The sequence below is a fragment of the Hermetia illucens genome, chromosome 2 (assembly GCF_905115235.1).
Source record: "Hermetia illucens chromosome 2, iHerIll2.2.curated.20191125, whole genome shotgun sequence".
In the NCBI taxonomy this organism is placed as follows: domain Eukaryota; kingdom Metazoa; phylum Arthropoda; class Insecta; order Diptera; family Stratiomyidae; genus Hermetia; species Hermetia illucens.
Window position 1 is genome coordinate 152501844 of NC_051850.1, and position 19824 is coordinate 152521667.

At 39.6% G+C, this 19824-nt stretch overlaps 1 protein-coding gene across 2 annotated transcripts; it reads right to left on the reverse strand.

Annotated features, from left to right (window-relative positions):
- Positions 1–2356: 2356 nt before the first annotated feature.
- Positions 2357–19545, reverse strand: LOC119649456. Of its 2 annotated transcripts, XM_038051611.1 has the most exons (3): positions 19265–19543; positions 3321–3874; positions 2357–3239 (listed from the first exon to the last, which is right to left on the reverse strand). In XM_038051611.1, the coding sequence occupies exons 1-3, from the start codon at positions 19295–19297 to the stop codon at positions 2579–2581; spliced, it is 1248 nt and encodes a 415-aa protein (XP_037907539.1). In that variant the 5' UTR covers positions 19298–19543; the 3' UTR covers positions 2357–2578. The 2 variants fall into 2 exon arrangements, with proteins under 2 accessions (XP_037907539.1, XP_037907538.1); XM_038051610.1 differs by having other exon boundaries at positions 2357–3874; positions 19265–19545.
- Between the last annotated feature and the right edge of the window lie 279 nt (positions 19546–19824).

A 19824-nucleotide genomic window follows, 5' to 3' on the forward strand; every position in this document is an offset into this window, starting at 1 on the left:
CTTTGCAACACATGACAACGCGTCAGCAACTACGTTATCTTTCTCAGACACATTTTACATGTTGAAAGTAAACTGGCTAATAAAGCTCGGTTGCCGAAGTTGGCGTTAGGGGTGCTTTGTCGGGTTTCTGCTTCAAAGTAGCGGTGAGTGGCTTATGGTCTGTGAGCACCACGAACGACCTCCCTTCGAGGGAATATCGGAAGTATTTATCTCCGGGATACGAAGCTAACAACTTACGATCGTATATGCTGTAGTTCTGTAGTGCGGGGTATAGCTGCTTGGAAAAGAAACTCAAGAGCCACCAGATTTGGTTAATTTTAAGCCACTCAATCAAGCAGCGTCAATTATAATACTTCGCTTCTTCTCGGTCCCAGGAACGTAGGGGGCACCCTACGTTTGCAGTCATAAGATCAACTAAAGGAAAAAAATCAAAATGTAGAGGCAGTCCTGCCGCATTGTCAGTCTCGCTGCTAGCAGATGGAAGGAGACTTTGAATTTGACCAATCTTGTTTTTCGACATAAACTTAGTCTAATGTGTGATGAAAAACTATTAGAAGGGTATGCCGCGGTTCGCGTGTGGTTTCCCCACACCGTACCGCCTGAGACTCGATCCCCTCGTGTTTGATTTCTTTGAGAATGGCCGCGCTTGGAGGTACATCAGCTCCCATGTCCCCATCCATGAAAGGTCTTATCTCCCCCTGCAGAGCATTCGTCTGTTTTCTATTGATTCGTCAGTTTGCATTGATTCGATCACTAGAACTGGCATCAAGTCAGTTCCTTTCACGTTGCTTGTGCCCTATATTGTGTGATTCGAAGACCATCATTGTTCTTCGCTCTCCAAATGAAGATGATCCTGATATGATTGAATTTCAATCTATTTAGGAAAAAGTGGAGCACCATATAGTGACTTCCCCTAGGAATCTTTCGGTCCAGTTCGAATACCAACCTTCCTGACATTCAAGAACTTCCGAAGTCCTTGACCGAGTTCTGTTCACTCAACTTGCGGATAATATCCCCTGCCTTCCTTAGAAAGCCCGGTAACCAACATCCGACATGTTCTGTCCTTCGCAGCTCAGTATTCACAATATTCAACTGGGGCCGACCGCCAGAACTTAAAGCATCAGTGCACTCCAAATGGAGAAACCCACCGTCAAAACCTTGATTATTGAATCTTTGCTTCGTTCCTGGCTCCAGTATTTTTTTCCACTGGCATTCCGCGAGGATGATAAATTGCCCCTCTGGTATTTTGCCATCCTTGGAAGAAACTCCCAAGGCGGCTATCAGAACTGAAGCTGCAGCTTGCGCATAAGTCCTCATCATTCCCGCCATCGTATCCGTATTCCTTTGGGAGGGACCAGCTTCATTGAGATCTCTCTCGCTGATTTGATCACTTCCCGGCACACTGGACCTAATCCCTACAGGACGCGTGGATGTAGGCTCTGATGCAGACTTAGCACAATAAAGCGTTGCTCACAGATGTACTGATCTTACGCTTCTTGCGTTCATTACCGCTGACCGAAGAGTCTGGTGCGTCCAGTGTGGGTCTCACCGGGGTACCAATTTATCTCCATCTTCTGCCTAAGATTCCGCTTCCTTACATTCGATTTCTCAGGGCATTACCGTACCTAGTGGTACAGTCACGTCCATGTCCTCATTCCCAAGGCGCTTCATCTTCCTTAGCTGTGTCTTCTTTTGCCTCCGTCGTTGGACCTTCCCAGATTTACGATGTTCGGACCACATGTGTCCATTTCAGTCACCAGCTTCGCTTTCTTCCGCTCCTCCCGGTAAGGATGAAGGAGAAGGCTCTGACAGGGAGGATTCAGCCTGTTGTCCCTCCCTCTTAGTGGTTGAAGTTCCTCTTCCATTTCTGGGTAGATTTGGGCTGTAGTACCGAGGACAGGCCGGCTGTAGTCGGATTTACAATTTCTCCCAAGTTGAAAGTTTCCGTACTTTTCTTTCTGGCTGGCTTCGCCGTAGGCACTAAATGCAAGCTTTCCATTGAGTCAGAAAGCATGCCTTCGACAGATTTATCTGTAGGGGACATGATTGCTCATGATCGCGGGTGAATTCGAAATCTGTGAGTTCTTACCATCTTACTTCCATTTAAAGAAAACTCGCACTCAGGCAATCACTGCAATCTAGAAGGACTAATCTCTTTCACTACCTTATCAAAATTATAACTTTCAGGAAAATAAATTGGATAGAGATCCAGTGCATTTCAGACCTTTATACGAAATACCCTTTTGGCATTTTCGTCAGTTTTTCCTATGGAAATTTCATGATAATGAAGAGGATAATCTTAAGTTCAAAAGTTCATGCGGTATTAACCCCAACTTTTAAAAAAATACAAACCTTATCTTTTCAATTATGTTTATTCGAATTATCTCAATTATCGTATAATTTATCACCCTAAATATACAAAAAGGCACAAAGAACACTTCGAAAAATATAGAATTGTTTTTATGGAAAAACGTTTTCTATACAAAGAAATTTCGCATCTTCGTCGTCACAGAAATTAGTCTTATATCTAAAAGAGGATTTAGTTTATGGATAGGAATGTACAAGGAAAAAATCAGGTTTAATGTCCTTCCACTTTTTCGGCATCAAGGGCGGCTCTTTGTTTGGGATGCACTTGGGCATCATGAACGGCATCAACACGCGCTTCAGTCAGATCGGCCGAAGCTTTCAAGGCAGGACTCGCTACTTGTTCTTCAACAGTTCTCTTATAATTGGCATGGTTATTGTCGAAGAAGTTGTCGAACTTCTTCACTCCTTGGCTAGAAAATTGACTGTATTGGCTTTGACTACCGAATTGTCCTTGACCTTGACCGAATTGGCCTTGAGCACCAAATTGGCCTTGAGCACTGAACTGGCCTTGACCACCGAGTCCTTGACTGCCAAATTGTCCTTGTTTGAATTGGCTTGCTCCGCCTTGATTAGCAAACTGACCTTGTTGTTGGCTTTGTTGGCTATTATATTGACTCTTGAACTGAGAACTGTCATAACCATAATCACCACCATATTCATATTGATCTCCATTTCCACCCTTTGCTCTACGAAGGAGATAGACGGGGTAATCGAAATTATAGTAGAAACCATGTGGAGGACCAGTTGGTTCGGCATCGTATTTACGGTTGTATTTGCCATCATCGCGGCTGATTGTGACGGAATCTTGGGATGAGGCGGGGTTATAATCACGGTCTGGAACAATGGGTTTTTGGTTGGAAAGGTTGGGGTACCTAGTAAGAGCTTGGTGTTGGTTAGAAGTACTACCAATAATTTCTAAAGCTTGATCAATTTTATCTTGATCTTCGTCATACCGATTGGCGTCACGGTTATAGTAGTCACTGTTTGGATCGGGACTGGCTCTGGCCTGTTCGGCAGCCTCGTGCCACTTACGGAAGTGTTCAGCACGAGCATGTTGTACAGCTGGAGTATCGGTGACCGGTTCCAAGACTACCTTCGGGCGGTTATCTTCGTGGTGGAAGCCCAAACCATCAGACCAGTAGTTAGCAACGAAGTCCTTGCCATATGGGTCGACGTACTTGTAAGTTCCTCGTACATGTCCATTTCCGTTGATGGCTTCAACGCGACCTTGATTCCAGTCAGAGTAGCCGAACAAAGCGCGGCCAAGACCATCCTGACCATGGAATTGATTGGCCAAATATGTGTCTTCAACGTAATCACTTGGATTAGAAATTTTCCGACCCCTGTAGATAAAATCACCGTTGTGAGAGCGGGTCGCAGGCAATGGATCTTCTCCTATTTTCGGTGCGTATTTCAATGTTAAGTCATGAGCTGCAAGGTATTTCTGGGCTTCTTCTGGCTTGAGATTGTCCAAGAAAATATTCTCGCCATAAATTGATGGTACAACCTGAAAAGACGGTAATCACAATTAATATAATAGCGGCAATTTGTTATTTTTGAAAATTGAATATCGCAAATAAATTGGTCTGAACGAGTTTTCCTTGGCGCTGCATGAATACGTTATTATTAACACAAAACCTGGAGGAAATCTCTAGAGGAAGCATGAAATTTATTTATGTTATTGCAGCGCCATGGAATGAAAATACATCGAGTGGACAATAAAGTTATGGCAACAACTGATATTAAATGAAAGCTGACAATTTTTGCCGGAGGTACTTTTTATGATACTCCTCCATTGCATTCAATGAGGATCGACATCGCGATTATAGATTAAGTTGAAATTTATAAATGGGTTTCATCTTCTTTTGTATCCTATTATTCAAAACTCGTTCTTTGCATGACTAGAATATTCCGCGACTTGACCAGCAGTAAGACGGGCGGTTCAAATCTATACACCTCAAAGGTGCAATATTAAGAAATGATCGGAGTCTTCCCAAAAACCGATTTCCTAGAAAAACGTGATTTGATTCGTCACTTTCAATTAGAAGACTGGACTGGATGAATTATATAATACGGTCGTGAACAGGAGGACGCAACTCTATGTGATTCCTAATGATCTTGAAATAGTATCTTTTTCGCACTTTAAATGACTTCACAAAAAATCTTGACTATAATAAATTGATTTCTTCAAAACTAAGCCACCCCACTAACGACTATGGTTCAGCAAAAGATACTAAATACGTGATTCTAGACCTTCATAAAATTCAATTCGATAATATGCTAATTAGGTCGATCGGAATTAAATAGATGATCGGAAATACCCATCCAGAAAAAAGAAGATAAAATGCGGCAGTGGCAGAAGAGTAGAATTCTTTGATGTCATGCTGCTTGCGATTGCATGTGGCCAACATGCCTCGTAAAGTTCTCCGACTTATATTCAGTCCTTGACATTTTATCTATTTTGCCAGGTTTTGGTTTTTTTTTGCCGGAGAAGACACGAGACCCTGACGACTAGGCAAGATTTACAGAATAAAAATGCAAAATTCTAGCCAGAGCCATGATATTATGACGATCAACGATCATGGATGATTGGGACAAACTATAGGGACGTCACTCAATGCCATCCAGAATCCTATTATACAGTAGCGCAGTAAATTTCACGAAACTGTCAGGACAATATAATTAATGGAATTGATTATATCACAAGTAATGTCTTTTGAGAACATAATTCATGGTGGGTAAGCTTTAATCTGGGCTTGTTTTTCATATTGGGTGGAGCTGTTTTTTCTCTGATTAAATTTTGATGAGCATCAATCGTTATGAATTTATGATGTTCAGCTTTTTGCATATCACGTATTCGTTTAGGCAAAAATTTAACCCTCCACCGTCTTATTGTTTTGAATTGCCTGTGTCTTTGCTATATCTGGAATTATTGACACTTCGAAATGGATTTTAATGTAGCTGGCAGCATTCCTTCCTGGGATAAGAGTTTCACCAGGTTAACAGCATATTACTTCGAGAAAGACAAAATATGCAACGCAAGGGTACGCTCCATTTACGGCGAAACTCATAGTCCTCAGAACATACTAATAATACACAATTATTGCTAGGTGGCAAAATAAACCAAAACAAGCAACCAAAAATGGATGTACGTTAATGTGAAACGGATGGTTCAAAAAGCGAAATTGATGTTTAAGATGTTCCAGATAGCGTACCCTTAAAAGAACGAAATTGATTATCGGCCAGGTACTCAGGGAGGACGATCAGACCCGGCTCTTCGAGTGACTTTTGCCGCGAAGCCTCCTTGGAGGTTATCTTTGAGAATACACATTTCGGCACAATTTTTTGAGGTTCGCCCTTTGTGGGCTTCTGCATCTCGAGGACCAACTACTTAATTCTGGCCGCGGTTTTAGATAGGTTTTGCAACTGCTGGTATGAACGCTGAGCCAGTAGTTATGTGTAACTCACAGTGGTGCTCTGATTGTGATCCCCACCACAATCCGTATCCGAAAGACATCTATGTGATAGGTACACCTACTAAACCCATTGGACCTTCATCCCTTTGGCCAGTGAAAGGAAATTTTACAAGAAGAAAAGGTTCCAAAAACGTCATCATGACGGGAGTGGCAAGTGTTCGCTAATTTTCCGATGGTACCATAAATGACACCAGTAAACAACTTTAAAAGTTGAAAGGCGAGCCTACTACCGCCAATAAACATATGAAATGTTGGAAGCTTGAAACGTTCATGTAACAGTAGCGGTCAATCTGCATGACTTCTCCCTTATAGCAGTACAGGGACCAGTTGATTCGTGTTCAACTTCCCCGGTATTTTACCCACTAATTCAAATAGGAAGAGTGCCATAGCTTGTCAAACTGCCAACCTTTGTCTTGCTGGAATTTATCTTCAGCACGAACCTTCAAGGCCACGGTCCCTGGGTGAGCAAGCGGTGTAACCGAGTTATCTGAGTAAGAATGGATACCTTCCGGCAAAGACAATATTGAAAGTGTCATCAGCAACAAAAAGGAATAGTATCGATGAGAACACAACCCTAACGAAATCTAATTTTTAGTTCGAATATCTCTGCGATAGTTCTTTCGCAATGCGCTTGCTGCATAAAACACGCTAGATACATGCCCAGCTGATGTTGTAGGAAGCTCCGTTGAAGCTAGAGGAATTGAGATCTAAAGTCAGCACAATGTTCCACAATGAACAACTGAGTACTGACACTTTCCCAGCTATCCCCCAAAGCACGTGCTCTTCTTTAGGATCCGTATCCTCATGTGACAGTGACTGATCATTTCACCCACGAGAAGCGCAACTTCGCCTAATGTTACACGGTTAAAAATTCTAATGAAGTATTATTTCTACTTCATACGCATGAAGAACCTATTTTTAGCGTCTTTCTGCGGACAACCAGTAATTTTATTCGTAATGTGGAATATGGCACCGACAACATTATATTTAACGACTGCTTGATTCCAAGTCTATGTCCTCATAGACAGCTAGGTCCCACCACACCACTTCAGGACATGGTCAACAATACGATCAGCACCAGAAGCAAGTTAGTAAAGCGTAAAATACTTTGGATGGGGTCTAATGTTCATCTTTGCAGGTATAACCAGGATATCTCTTACCCCATTAAAAAGATAGCCTTCCAACTACCGAGTGATATTCAGATTGTGAAAGCGGTCTGTGCTGATTTTGAAGCTCGAGGGACAAAAAGGAAAAGCAGACGACCATCAGTTGATGATCTTTTCCACTGCCAATTTCAACAACTCCTATGTTGGTCCGTCTCTGCTGATCGCGACTTGGTCGGCTCATTAGCCGTATACAGCCGGGAAGTTAAAACTCAACTGACCTATTCTCGAACAGTGTGTTTCCTAATTACATATCCGAGGAAGCCGCAGTTCTAAAAACTCCGGCCTTTTAATAGGCGCATTGCATCTTATACCCTCTAAATCACCTATTCAAGGACCTTCTACCAAAGTGTCAGATAGCCAGACGCCAGATGTTGGGTTTGGTCCCATTATTGTGAGATCAAACCCCCATCGCGCCAATTTGCCGCCCTCCTCTTTCCCAACAATGTTCAAATGCTCTAGCATGCACATCATTCCGGCGGTAGCTCCACAGCAAATAGTTTGATATGGTGCTGCTATTTAATGCCCATAATAATGCCTGAATGTCGAAACAAATTGGAGCGGTGCTTCCCCACTATTTTTATCACAAAAACATAATTCTGCTGCCATTTAAATGGCAATTGTCTCCGCCGGAAATATGATTGTAATTTTTCTGAAAGGTCGGGCACCATAATGCAGTTTTAAGTCAGCAGCTTTCTGTTGTTAGCAAAGTTCAACTTCGGACACCAGACAGGCGACGATTCCCTTTTTTCCTACTGCGGGAATGATATTATGTTGAAGCTGCCTTGAGCTGCGTCTGTGTACTTCCCATACCCCAAACGGCTACGTTTTTTGATAAGAATCCACTTCAACTACGGAGTCGCCTCGAGCGAGTTAGCCTCTTTAGAAAAATGTCCCCATGAGCTTCCTGAGCCTCTCTACACCGATTTCAGCTAAAAGCTGACTCAGACTTCAGAGCTCGATTGGGAAGTACGCTTGTTGTTCTCCTGGTCCAAGTTCCACCATGGTGTTTGCCCTTCTTTGGTATACTGATAGACCGCTCTCTATTCAAATGTTCCTCTTTCTATGTAAGACTGTCATTAGCAATAAGCCAACACTGGATTCAAGTTGGCTTCCAACAGGCTTTCCAGAGAAAAACCGAGAGCACAATGCCTCAAAAAGGGGAGAAGTATTCTCCGAAACGAGAATTTTGTTTGATTATGATTCCTTTGATAAAATCCTGAAGTCACTGCCCGCAGGGTCGGCATTAGCCAAGACATGAATTACGTTGCCATGGTTTAAGCCTAATTTGAAATTGATGGTTTGCAAGCATTTCTTTCACTTTTACGACAAGAAACCTACAGGTGCAACATGCAATTTTATAATCCATAGAACGGTCATAAGGCCTTTCAATAAAGAGAGAGAATAAAAGGAAATGAATTACATCCTCGACCTTGCAACAGTGGATACAATAAGGTCATCATCATGAACCGAATTAAAAAGACTGGAAAGAAGAGAATGGAACCGGATAAATGAGTAACACTAACTCACAGGCATCACGTCAAGATTCGGCTCAGAAAATGGGGATCCGAGATTACTTCGTCCAGCAGACCCTTTCTATTAAGGACATGGATACAATTTATTAAGGGAAGAATGAACTGAAAAGGCCCTTCACAGATTGCGCCGTGATTTAATAGGGCAAACCAAAAGAATAGTCCTACCGGGGTGCCAGGACATGACTTAAAATGAGATAGAAAGGTGTAGAAATCATCAAAGAAATAAACGAAGCTAGAAAGTTGGACTAAGAAAACCTAAACACATCGAAACTTCCCCCAGGAAAAGGATGAACACCGACTTAGGGAATTATTTTTCCATGTAAGTTAACAGTTTCGTTAATGAAATTTTCGGCTAAGTATTTTTCGAGAATGGGCCCTTGAAGTTAGTAACTATTTTGTAATCACCATACTTTACCTTTACCAATAATGTGAAAACTAAAACTGCATTGAAAAATAATAAGAACAAATTCTTTCTGGATTTTTTTTTTGCACATCTGTACAAATTTTGACTAACTCAGTGTGTAGTTACTTAACTTATTGGCAAGGAATATGTACGTACTTGAGAAAATAAAATAAAATTGTAAAAATGCTACAAGCATAGCAAATGATGGATTGGAAAGTGTTAATCGCGACCATTCATTTGGCATCCCACACGGCATTATTGGGTCAAAATTTTTCATTTCCCTTTTACGTGTGTGAAGGGAAGGAGGGTTTTCGCATAAACTCAATATTGAACGATGTCCTTTTTCTGTATGCATGAAGTTCACAGCTCCAATTTTGTGCCAGTATTGCAGGGATAAAAATTTCATTGTACTGCAAGGATGACAATTCATTTCACTTGGGGAATAATAAACCCGGAGAGAGCTGTCCAAGTGTAACTTATAGACTACCTTCTGAGCCTGCAAGGCTGTCGTACGGAAGGTCGTGGTTCAAATCTCACTGGTGGCAGTGGAATTTGTATCGTGATTTGACGTCGGATACCAGTCGACTCAGCTGTGAATGAGTACCTGAGTCAAATCAGGGTAATAATCTCGAGCGCAATGCTGACCACATTGCCTCCTAGTGTACCGTTACGGTCTTGAATGAAGTGCTCTAACACACTTCAAGGCCCTGATCCAACATGGATTGTTGCGCCAACGATTATTATTATTATTCTGAGCCTGGCGACTAAAATAGGACTATTCACTTAATTGCAGTGTTAAGACATTCAATAAACCAACAGACTTCAAAACGGACACAAGAAATTCGGTCCTAAAAAAATACCAATCTATTTACCTATCCATGATCTAAAGTCACAAATAAAATAAAGAAGGAATTATTTTGAATAATATAAGCTTTAGACCGCTTACCATACATAATACACATTGAAATATTAAAATAAAATAGATTTTAGAACATTAAAGGCAGAAAATTCCAGTTTCCGGATATCTAATCAAACTGTGGCTAAGTTACTGTAAAACATAAAAATTGCTGAGACCAACATTTCGCAACTAAAACCCAAAAGATTGATTCCCAAGCAAGGGTTAAAAATTATAAATTTTTTTGATAATGAACCAACTAAATTTGTTGTCTCCAACAGTTAGCATCATCTGTAGCGTATAATCTTTTCCTTCTCTCACACATGATCATCATTCACATTCTTCAGATACTTCTTCCGTATAACACATGCGTGGAAGACGCATTCAATGAACGTAAACATATGAATAATGTTTATTTAATGATATCACTGGCGGCTGTTGTAAAACAAAACGACCTTGCAATAATTTTGGGATGTAGATTAATCGTTTTTAACAAGACACTGATGGGACCATCATTATTCATAATTATTTTCCCCTGAGTTGTTCATGAGTACCTAATTGGCATGTGTTAAACGTTATACCATGCTAATCGGCGAGTAAGGTGAGTACTTTGAGTAGCTCAGTTCTTGGAAGTTGACAACTTGGAAATCTCAAATATTTGAAATATGTAGCAGGAAATGCCAAATAATTTTATAAGGAACAATTGCAGAACCATGATAGTATCTGATGAGCTTTTGATATACGAGGCGGAGCCGTTAGTCTAAGAACTATTTATTCTATTTTTATAGGGAAGTATCTAATACCTGACTACCACTTACAATTGTGCCAAAGCGCCTGATGGGTTGCCTTTTCTCTGGACGAGACTATAGTCAACATTTTCAAAAATTGATAAGAACGTCCCTGTATACCGCGAGTCCTATAAAATAGTTCATTGCAAACTCAGGACTCAGAAACTCAATTTTAACAAATTTCTAAATATAAATTTTGCACTCAGAAGGGATGAAGATTGGGTCAATGCAATGACCATTACAATGCGCTTTTTCATCCAAGATGCAGGGAAAGCGTGTATCTTTTCAACATGACATGATTGATATACATATTGGCGATGTTCACTCCCTTATTATCCTAAATTTGCAATTGATCTGATATCACCAACTTTCCACATGAATAGCTTCCTTAAGCTAGGATTGTCCAGTTATGTACTGTTGGCTTAACATGGCAATAATACCCCGGCCTTTAAGAACAGTCTCTAGGAAGTGGACTGTACTTATGAGTATAACAAGAGGCTACCAAGTTAAGTTAGATAAGTCATCATATTAGCTAGATTCCATTTAGAGATATCTATTATCAAAACTTATCATTTGTATAAATCGATAGACTAGAATTTCTGCTTATAATGTCATTGTGGCTTGAAGGTCAACAAACATACAACGCTGAAAAGGTAGACAAACATACCGAGAGATAAGCAACAGCCTGCGAACAATAATCAGATCTCCCATCAGTTCTAACCCAGGGTGTAAATTAATTAGTGGCAAAGTGTATATGGGTAGCCGTTTATATATATTTTGTTCATGAACTAAAATGGCAAAATGAAGGAAGAAAGGGAACCAAGCCCTAATGATGGCGGTTTTTAATAATCACCGTCACTGCCTAGCTTGCAAAATTACCAACACTAGCTTCAACGATTGAATAAGACCAAAAACCTCTAAAAGACCTGCGAAGGCGCGGATCAAAGTTGGAGCAAAAAAGTCGATCTATAAATGGAGAATATCTTCTGAATTGATTATTATCTCCAAAAGGTCTGATATGAAATAGCACCTGAACTAAACGTTCCAGAATTACCACCATACTGCACTTCCGTTGACCCAATTCCGCTGCTGTTTTCTTGATAGGTTGCCAACTCTACTACTGGTATTCCTTCAAAATTTCACGTTGATAGCTCAACAGCTGTGGAAGTGACGCCACGTTGAGTACGGTGCTTAGAGGTGGTGGTGAGGAAGACGGGACAGCAACTCTGTCGGTCAAACCAAAAGCCGAGGAGAACCTCCATAGTGGTGGCACCGGAAGATGCTGTACTCATTTTGGTTTGCCGGCCGTGATGCAGTAGGCGAATGCTCCAAAGGCCTAATTAGGGCGTTCAGACCCGAGTCTGCACGGGAACTCATCTGAAGTGGCAATTTGGTCACGAAACCTCCCCAGGGGTATACTGCTACCATGGGAACCGGGATAGCCCGTGGACTCTCATACTTCGGGTGAACTCCCATTGTATGTGAGTACAGCTCGGTTGTTGCAGTTGGCCCCTAGTGGAAGCTTCATGGGGGTTGTTGGTTATGCTCAAGCGAGAGGAGACCTTCGGGCCTCGGCGTGGTGCTGCGTTTCAACACGGATGCCGTACTCCTTAGTTCGGTAGAGATTTTGGTAGGTCTTGCATCCACCAGTATGAATACTGAGCCATGCACTCGGTATAGACTGGTACCGTTGTTGCTTGTCACAGCGGGCTCTGATTGTGGTCACAAAATCAATCCGTGTCTTAAGAAGACCGTGGGATTAAGTCTCCACGACAGGTACCCACGTAAAATACTCAAGGGCTCACCACGTTGAGTACATCTCACAATTTTCAGCCATTACAACGGAGCTATGTATTATCAATTTCTGCCAGAACGTCAAAAAAAAGCATTATTTTAGCGTTATGAGCCGTTTGTATGAAGCAGACTACAAAAGAATTTGTGGGCAAAACACCGGTAAATTTTGCGCCATGATAACACATTGATATCCAATGTCATTATCATCTCCGAATTTCCCTGATTTCTGTCCGTGCGATGTATTTTTGCCGAATTTTCGATTTGTCTTTTCAAAAAGTTACTCCGGGGTACGCGTTTCAGCAGCCCAGTAAAGATGGGCATACCGAACACCCAACATAAAAAAAATATCCGAGGATTAGATCCAGCACTAGCATAAGTACATTGCAGTCGATGGGGACTGCTATTCCTGTATTTTACATTTTCTGAATCAATTTTGGGAACTCTTTGATCGAAGGATCCTTCCGACTTTCTCAGGTAAATCCAAGCCACCAATGAAATCAGGTGTTTCCAAAAGGAGGAACTGTTGTTAAACCTAAAAAAGCGAGGAAATTCCCTCTTCACGATGGAGAAGCTCTTAGAATAACAGGCTAAAAGGCTAAATATCACCATACAAAGCAAGGACATTGACGAAGTTCTGTTGAAGGAGGACATATAGTACACGAGACCATGAAAGAACAGTTTCGAATGCTCAGGTTGCTAGGCTTGACACTAGTTTCTGGCTGAGTCGTTTGCCAATTCAGGACAAGTAGTCTTTCAAATGCTTTTAATTTACTCATACAATATTGATATACATCAGTAACTACAGCAGGTGAGAAAATCCTCGGAAATCCTTCTTCACGCCATATATTCAAAAAATACAAAGCTTTTTATAAATATATGCTTTGAAAGGAAAAGGGAAGACGGAGATATTAGCCAATGTTTCAGAGTACCTTGAACGTATTGAATTCCAATCGTTGCGTTAAAGTGCAGAGCCTACCCTCTTGATAAAGCATCAATGTAGCCACGATGTGTGAGTGTAGCCAACAACAGTAAACTAGGCCAAGGATCGAACTAGCAATTTTGGCATGTGGAAATCAAGCTAGGCTATAAATAATAAAAGTTTGATGTGCCAGTTACTATGCTCCGCCTAGCGCGACAATGACACCTTATGAAAAATTGCTAGTTGTTGTGGTTTTGATTGCAAGAAGCCTTAAACCTAAAATTAAAACTGGCGGTTTTAAGGCTACGGCCCTGGAATCAGGTAATTTAACTACAAATAGCAAGGTCCCTGTCCCACTAGAAATTTTTGTGCCTGCGAACTCCGGAAAAATATCTAGTTTCCTAGTTCAATGGACTTATAACAACCAAGCAATATTGCTTGAGCTCAAAAATAGGTTAAGCGACAGAAAAGATATCAGATGCCTTAACTTATACTTGAGGGAACTTTGTAGCAAAATCGAAGCAAGCATCCTGGAGAGAGATTTCTGTCTCGGTGGAAGAGGTAGAAGCAAATAATGTTTCCGAAACCTGAAAAGTAATTGGGGAACCCATTATCGTATCACTGTATCTATTTTATAGACATGATCAGTTACAAGAGACTTATCTCTATCGGAGAATATGAATTTGGTCTATTGAAGGAAAAGTTTGATTAGCCCTAGCGGCGAAGGTGTCCAGAAAATAAACGAAAACAATTAGAAGACTTTTTTGCTAACATTAAATAAATAATTCTAATTTCTTTAATTCTTTTTTAATCTTAATCTCCAATGGAAAAGTTTTCCAATTCGTTATCTAAATTTCATTTAAAAAATTGGCGCACAAGGATAGACCACATTCAACATGAAAGCCGCCCAAACCCTTAGGGTACTAATTAATGTTGAGGGTCATAAATGCCCTGATTTTGGCTAACTATGCTATTTGACTGAGCTGATTGAGACTTGACTTTCCGAAATAGTACACCATCATGATAAGTGTTCTTGAAGGTTTCATGCTGGGTCCTCTGTTGCAGGAATTGATGTGCAACGAGAAGGCAAAAAATAAATGCGCTTCTTCTTCTTTTTCTTTAACGTTTGCCCGGTTCACAAGCAGGGTCGACTCGTCGTGATCGGTTTCGCCATTTTATTTTGTCAAAAACCTGATCTGTATGCAACCGTGAGGCTTTCAAATTCCCATCTAATGTATCATGCCACCGTTATTTTGGCTGACCTTTTCGTCATTTGCCATCCACTTCGATGTTCAGACCAATCTTGGCGCTAGTCCTGCGCAACATCTTCGCCTCCATTACCGCAAGACGGTATTCATTGTCTTTTATAGTCAATACTCAGAACCATAGAGAGCGCCAAGAAGGACGACATTGTAATAAATTTAAGATTTGAAACGTTCGTTAATAAGTCGATAACAAAGAACACCAGCAGCAATATAAAACCATTTCTTGAAACAGTCGAGCTTCACACAGCAACAGCAAGGGAAAAAAAAGGAGAAGGGTCTTAATCTGAGAATCATCATTAATCTAAAACGCAATTAACATTTAGATTATCTCTGCAATAAAGCAACAGGTACTCTTGGATTGGTTAGGTTAGGTAAGAGAGTAACCGGGGAAAATGAACTTTATCCACCGACAAATGGTGCCAAGGGTATGCAGCGCTTCTAGGACAACCACAGACGATCCAAGTGTGTTATTTCAAGGATAGTTGCGACACTTCCTCTGATAAGTGAGGCTCGATGCCTCAAGAGCAACCAATCTAACTAGAAACGAGCGGAAACCAACAGATAGGCAGACAGTAACTCGATTTTTAGAGGTGGCTAGTTAACTATGCTCAACGGGTGAAGATGAAAACTCACAACAACTTGTCTACAAGAAACTAAAAAAACCTGTCCTCATGAATGGGTTTAGAATCAATCACTAGTCTGTAAGATAAATGCGCGGACTGTATTTTGACTACGCTGTATCTTAAGTACGTATTGTACCCTGAACTGATTTCTCTAAGTCTTGATGAATTTGTAAATTACATAAGCCAATCGTGGAGCTCAAATCGTGAAAAACTCAGCCCCCTGTTCATGTAAAATAGAACAAGTCGGAAACCAGAACCTCAGCATTTCAAATTTGAGAGGTTTTGTTGATTTTTTGTGTGAGAATTCCCGGCGATGCCATTTATTCGAGTTTGAGTTCCCGGCGATGCATTTATATATAGTTCGGAGTGTGTATTCTCTAAATATACCCGATGTGGCACTGCTAAATTTCTTAGGGTGTAGTAATTTGACGGATAAGAGGCAAATTTGATCTACTATAATTTCGTTAATAAAAGGACAACTTCAACCAAAATTTCCAGTATAATACTTCATATTAAAGCCTGTATAACTGCTGTTTTACGGATCTAGGACGAACTTTAAAGGGTTCGTAGCAAATTTTCAAAATATAATAATGTACTATTATTAACTTTAGTTGAGCGAAAATCGTAACGAAGAGTATTTCAGAGCCTAGATAACATGTGCATGGACAAATTTTTTGGTAGGGTAGTTTCTGAGAACCTTTCGACCCCCTGCACTCCTCCCGTTATAACCAATGTCAAAACTAATACCTACTTCAGAAAGTACTCCTCGAGACTCATTTGATATTTGGTGAAAAAAAAGTTGAATCCCTCTTTTATGTGCGTGGGGACAACCCCCCCCCCCCCTCCCTTAAGTTCAACGTGCACCAATGTAATTCACCGCATGCATTGGCCGTTCATAGTTCGAACCATCCTACGGAATTTAGTGCCATTAGGGGTAACCATATCTGAGAAAAGTGTGCGTACAGACAGACTGTAAACCGAGTTTAATTTTTTGCTTGGAACAAAACCTTAAAAAAAAGACCCGTAAGCATCGGTCGGAAATCAATAAACAATTTGAAGCATAACACAAGGAGTGATCAGAAGAGTGCAAATGTTGTGGAGCATAAACGAAGGAAGGGGCAATTAGATCTTCTGAAATGGTAAATAACAAGATTTGGACGGATAAACAACCAAGGTCCACGCAAGACCCTTAGGGGCCGTCTTACAGCAGAATTACTCTAAAAGATAATGTCAGCAAGTTGTAATTACTACAGGTTTCCATATGAGATGAAAGAGGGCTTTTGAAATACCTCTTCAGAGATTCGACTATTTCTACCCCTACCATTGCCACATGGTCAAACATGCCTATAGTCAAGTTGACCTCTAATCAAGATCAAGGTAGCATTTTGGAAGAGAAGTCTAATTTATATTTATGTTTGCAAAAGTGCAACAATAGACCAAAAGAAGTTGTAGTCACCGTCCCTGCCTAGTACATCGCCTAAACCAAGCTTGACCAGCTTGTGCTGCTCTAGTTAAAAAAGCAAGCACTCTATGATCCTTAAAGTCTTGCTTATCAAATAATTTTCCGAACTTTTAGAAATCTGGCCCAGATATTACTCTTATTTTAAATTTATTTCCATTCAAATGGGGAACATTGAAACATGGAGGGAAGCTCAAATTGAGTTGACAATTTTAAATGCCAGTTGTCGTCGATTGCTCCTACTTGAAATACTCTAGTATCTCAAGCTTCTTTCCTTTATCATCAGCACTTTGAGACGACCTTGAAAGAGACCGAAAATTTTTCTGACAAAAAAATCGAACAAGACCTGGAAGATACAATGGCTCGAAAAGCAATTGACATGATTTTAAAAGCGTCCAATTGAAAATATAAAAGTGAATATCTTAAGATGTCATTTCACTAGCAAAATGTATTGATATTCAATACTTTCCGGATTCAGTGTTTCAAGTATCTTTGCTGTTACAATGTAAACGTGAATTTCAATGCATCAATTCAACAAATCAACATTCCACGCCTTAATACCTTCAATAACACCGACCTTATCAACCAATCTTATTAATTCATTTAGATATTCCGCTACTTGTCCAACGTTCAATCCCATGCGGTCTAAACTTATTGATATTGCACATATCTCATTTTTCACTCCAATCTCAACAGACTAACCACTTCATCATCTGTCAGAATGGATAGAAAAAAAGGTTGATTTTTTCGGGAGTGGTTTTATCTACAGTTATCGTAAATTTACCATCAACTTAACAAGTCAATATACTTTTCAATTTATTAATAGTCACAATAGCAACAATGGATGGTGATGTTCGGTTCTACACTCTCCACAGATATTGTGTGTACATTATTTAATTACATATTATTCTTAAGCTGATTCGTCAAGGAGATAAATCCCAACCGTATGAAACGGTTTAGCCACATTTGAATAAGCATGAAATATGAAATTTGAGTTTATAAAAGTGGTTGTGGTAGGCGGAAAAATTTGGCGAGTCATATGGATGTGGTGCTTATTGAAAGTAACTGGGTTTGTAGTTGAAGAGCAAATAAAATATAATGTCTATTTGCATAATTGAATTGTCATCAATAAGATCCTATGAGCAATATGATCACATTGAAGTTTATGATTCATAAAAAATTCTTAGCCGATGAAATTGATATATTAAGTCCGATCTGGTGCTTGCTTTTTAAATATGCTATTCAGCGACAAAGAGATTACCACTTTACTTTTTCGGATGCCTTATCATCTTCATTGAGTTACTTATTAAAAAGTAATCTCAAATGGGGTAAAACCTCTGGCAATTATCAAATTTATATTCTGCTTCAATGGATCCGCAAAGTCTCAAAATAAAACGGATAAATTAAAGCTATTTTGCAACCCCAAAAATCAGCTATTCATAGAATTAATTTACAGTGCTAAATTCTACACATGAGCTCATCGAAAATTAAAACCAAGACTTATAGGTAATATTTTTCCCGCAGCAAAGTGCAAACACGACTTATAACCCCCAAAGCGAATATGTGTTTTCTCATCTTCACTGCCATAGAAGCATTTAAATTAATTTCCCAACATATTACGTAATAAAATAATATATGGCTCGTGCTAGAAGCAAATATTATAAAGACCATAACTCACAAAACAGAGAGTCGCATAAGTCTGAAATCCCGGAACTACAGTCTCACTCAGACTCATCAATCTTTTTCGAAAAGTGCTTGGCAAAACAAGTAAACCACAAATGTATGTTCAATAGATACAATTTTATCTCAGTAATTTTCGAACAAACCACAACAAGTTTCACACCCAAGGATAATTGATATGAGATGAAAAATTGCTGGTGCTAATTGCTATTCTTTGAGAGAGTGATATCACTAATATCTAGAATGTATTTTATCTATTTGAAGTGTGCAGGGTGTTTTTTATTTACGACATAGAACAGACGAGAAATTAACTCAATTAAAGTGATAGTGTTCTTAGTAGAACCTCTTCATTTTAAATTTAATGGAAAACTGATCGAGTTTTTAAATGGCGCAATTGTTATCAGTGGAAACTAACAAAAAAATCCCTACACTACTCAACTCAATTCCGATAAAAAAATTAAAGGATACGAGTATGTTTCCACTTTCAAAGAGTATGTGATTTTGAAGAAAACTGTCAGGAAATCGAGGTTACTTTTCATACGATCTTTACTTCAAAAGTTTGCAATTTGCTTCCTATTTAAATTAAAATTCAATTAAAAGTATGAATTAGAAAAACACCCTTTTTACTACAAACACTTCTCACAATTTAACATAAATTATCATCTTTGAAGAAATAGTAAAAAATCCACAAACGAATGAAATCAGTTGCTAATCTTAGCAAGTTATCATAGTATTAAATGCAATCAGTGCGGTTAAGATACGCAATAACCAGACATCGTAATCACAAAACAAATAGTCCTTGAACTTGTGTTTAATTAACGTATTTCTTTCACAAACTAAAAATCCAAGTCACGAAATTGTTTAACACTTTAATCATAAATTATCCATAGTAATTACCATCAAAAACGCTGTCAACACCAAAATCTTCATTGTCACAAATTTCACGGATAAATTCTATACCGAAAATACGAAAGATTTAAGCGGGTAACCCGAAACTTATTAAGTAACACCGAATCTCGGATGCTCAACCGATTTACGCTCTCTATCACTTCCTAACTTTAAATAACGTTCCAGATTTTAAGGCGTTAGTATTTATATAGTCGCTAAAATCTGCAAAGAGGTTCTTCGGCTCGACTTGGTGTATTATTGAAGTTTTGGTGCTGCTGCTCACCGTATCAAACCTCGCCTAGATGAGAATTTTCAAGATTGTATTCTGATCCGACTGGCTCATCTCCTTCATTTCGCGAGCCAGTTTGTCGCAGTATAGTGAGCAATTTTGTATTGTATATATGTATGAATGGATCTATAGATAAACGTGTGTATGAGGTGAGACAATTGAAACGGAAATTTATGTATTTAGCCATAAATTTTGAAGTCTTCTTCCAGAGATATCATAAGAACTAAAGGGAGATGTTAATATTAGATCATTATCGATTAAATTAACTGTTTGGTCATAG

What these genes read in the sequence shown, in the direction of transcription:
- LOC119649456 (XM_038051610.1), bottom strand. Translation starts at nt 19,297, where the DNA reads ATGAAGATTTTGGTGTTGACAGCGTTTTTGATG. An exon ending in TGTTGACAGCGTTTTTGATG is followed by an intron (nt 3,875 to 19,264) that starts GTAATTACTATG and finishes CCGTCTTTTCAG; the next exon opens with GTTGTACCATCAATTTATGG.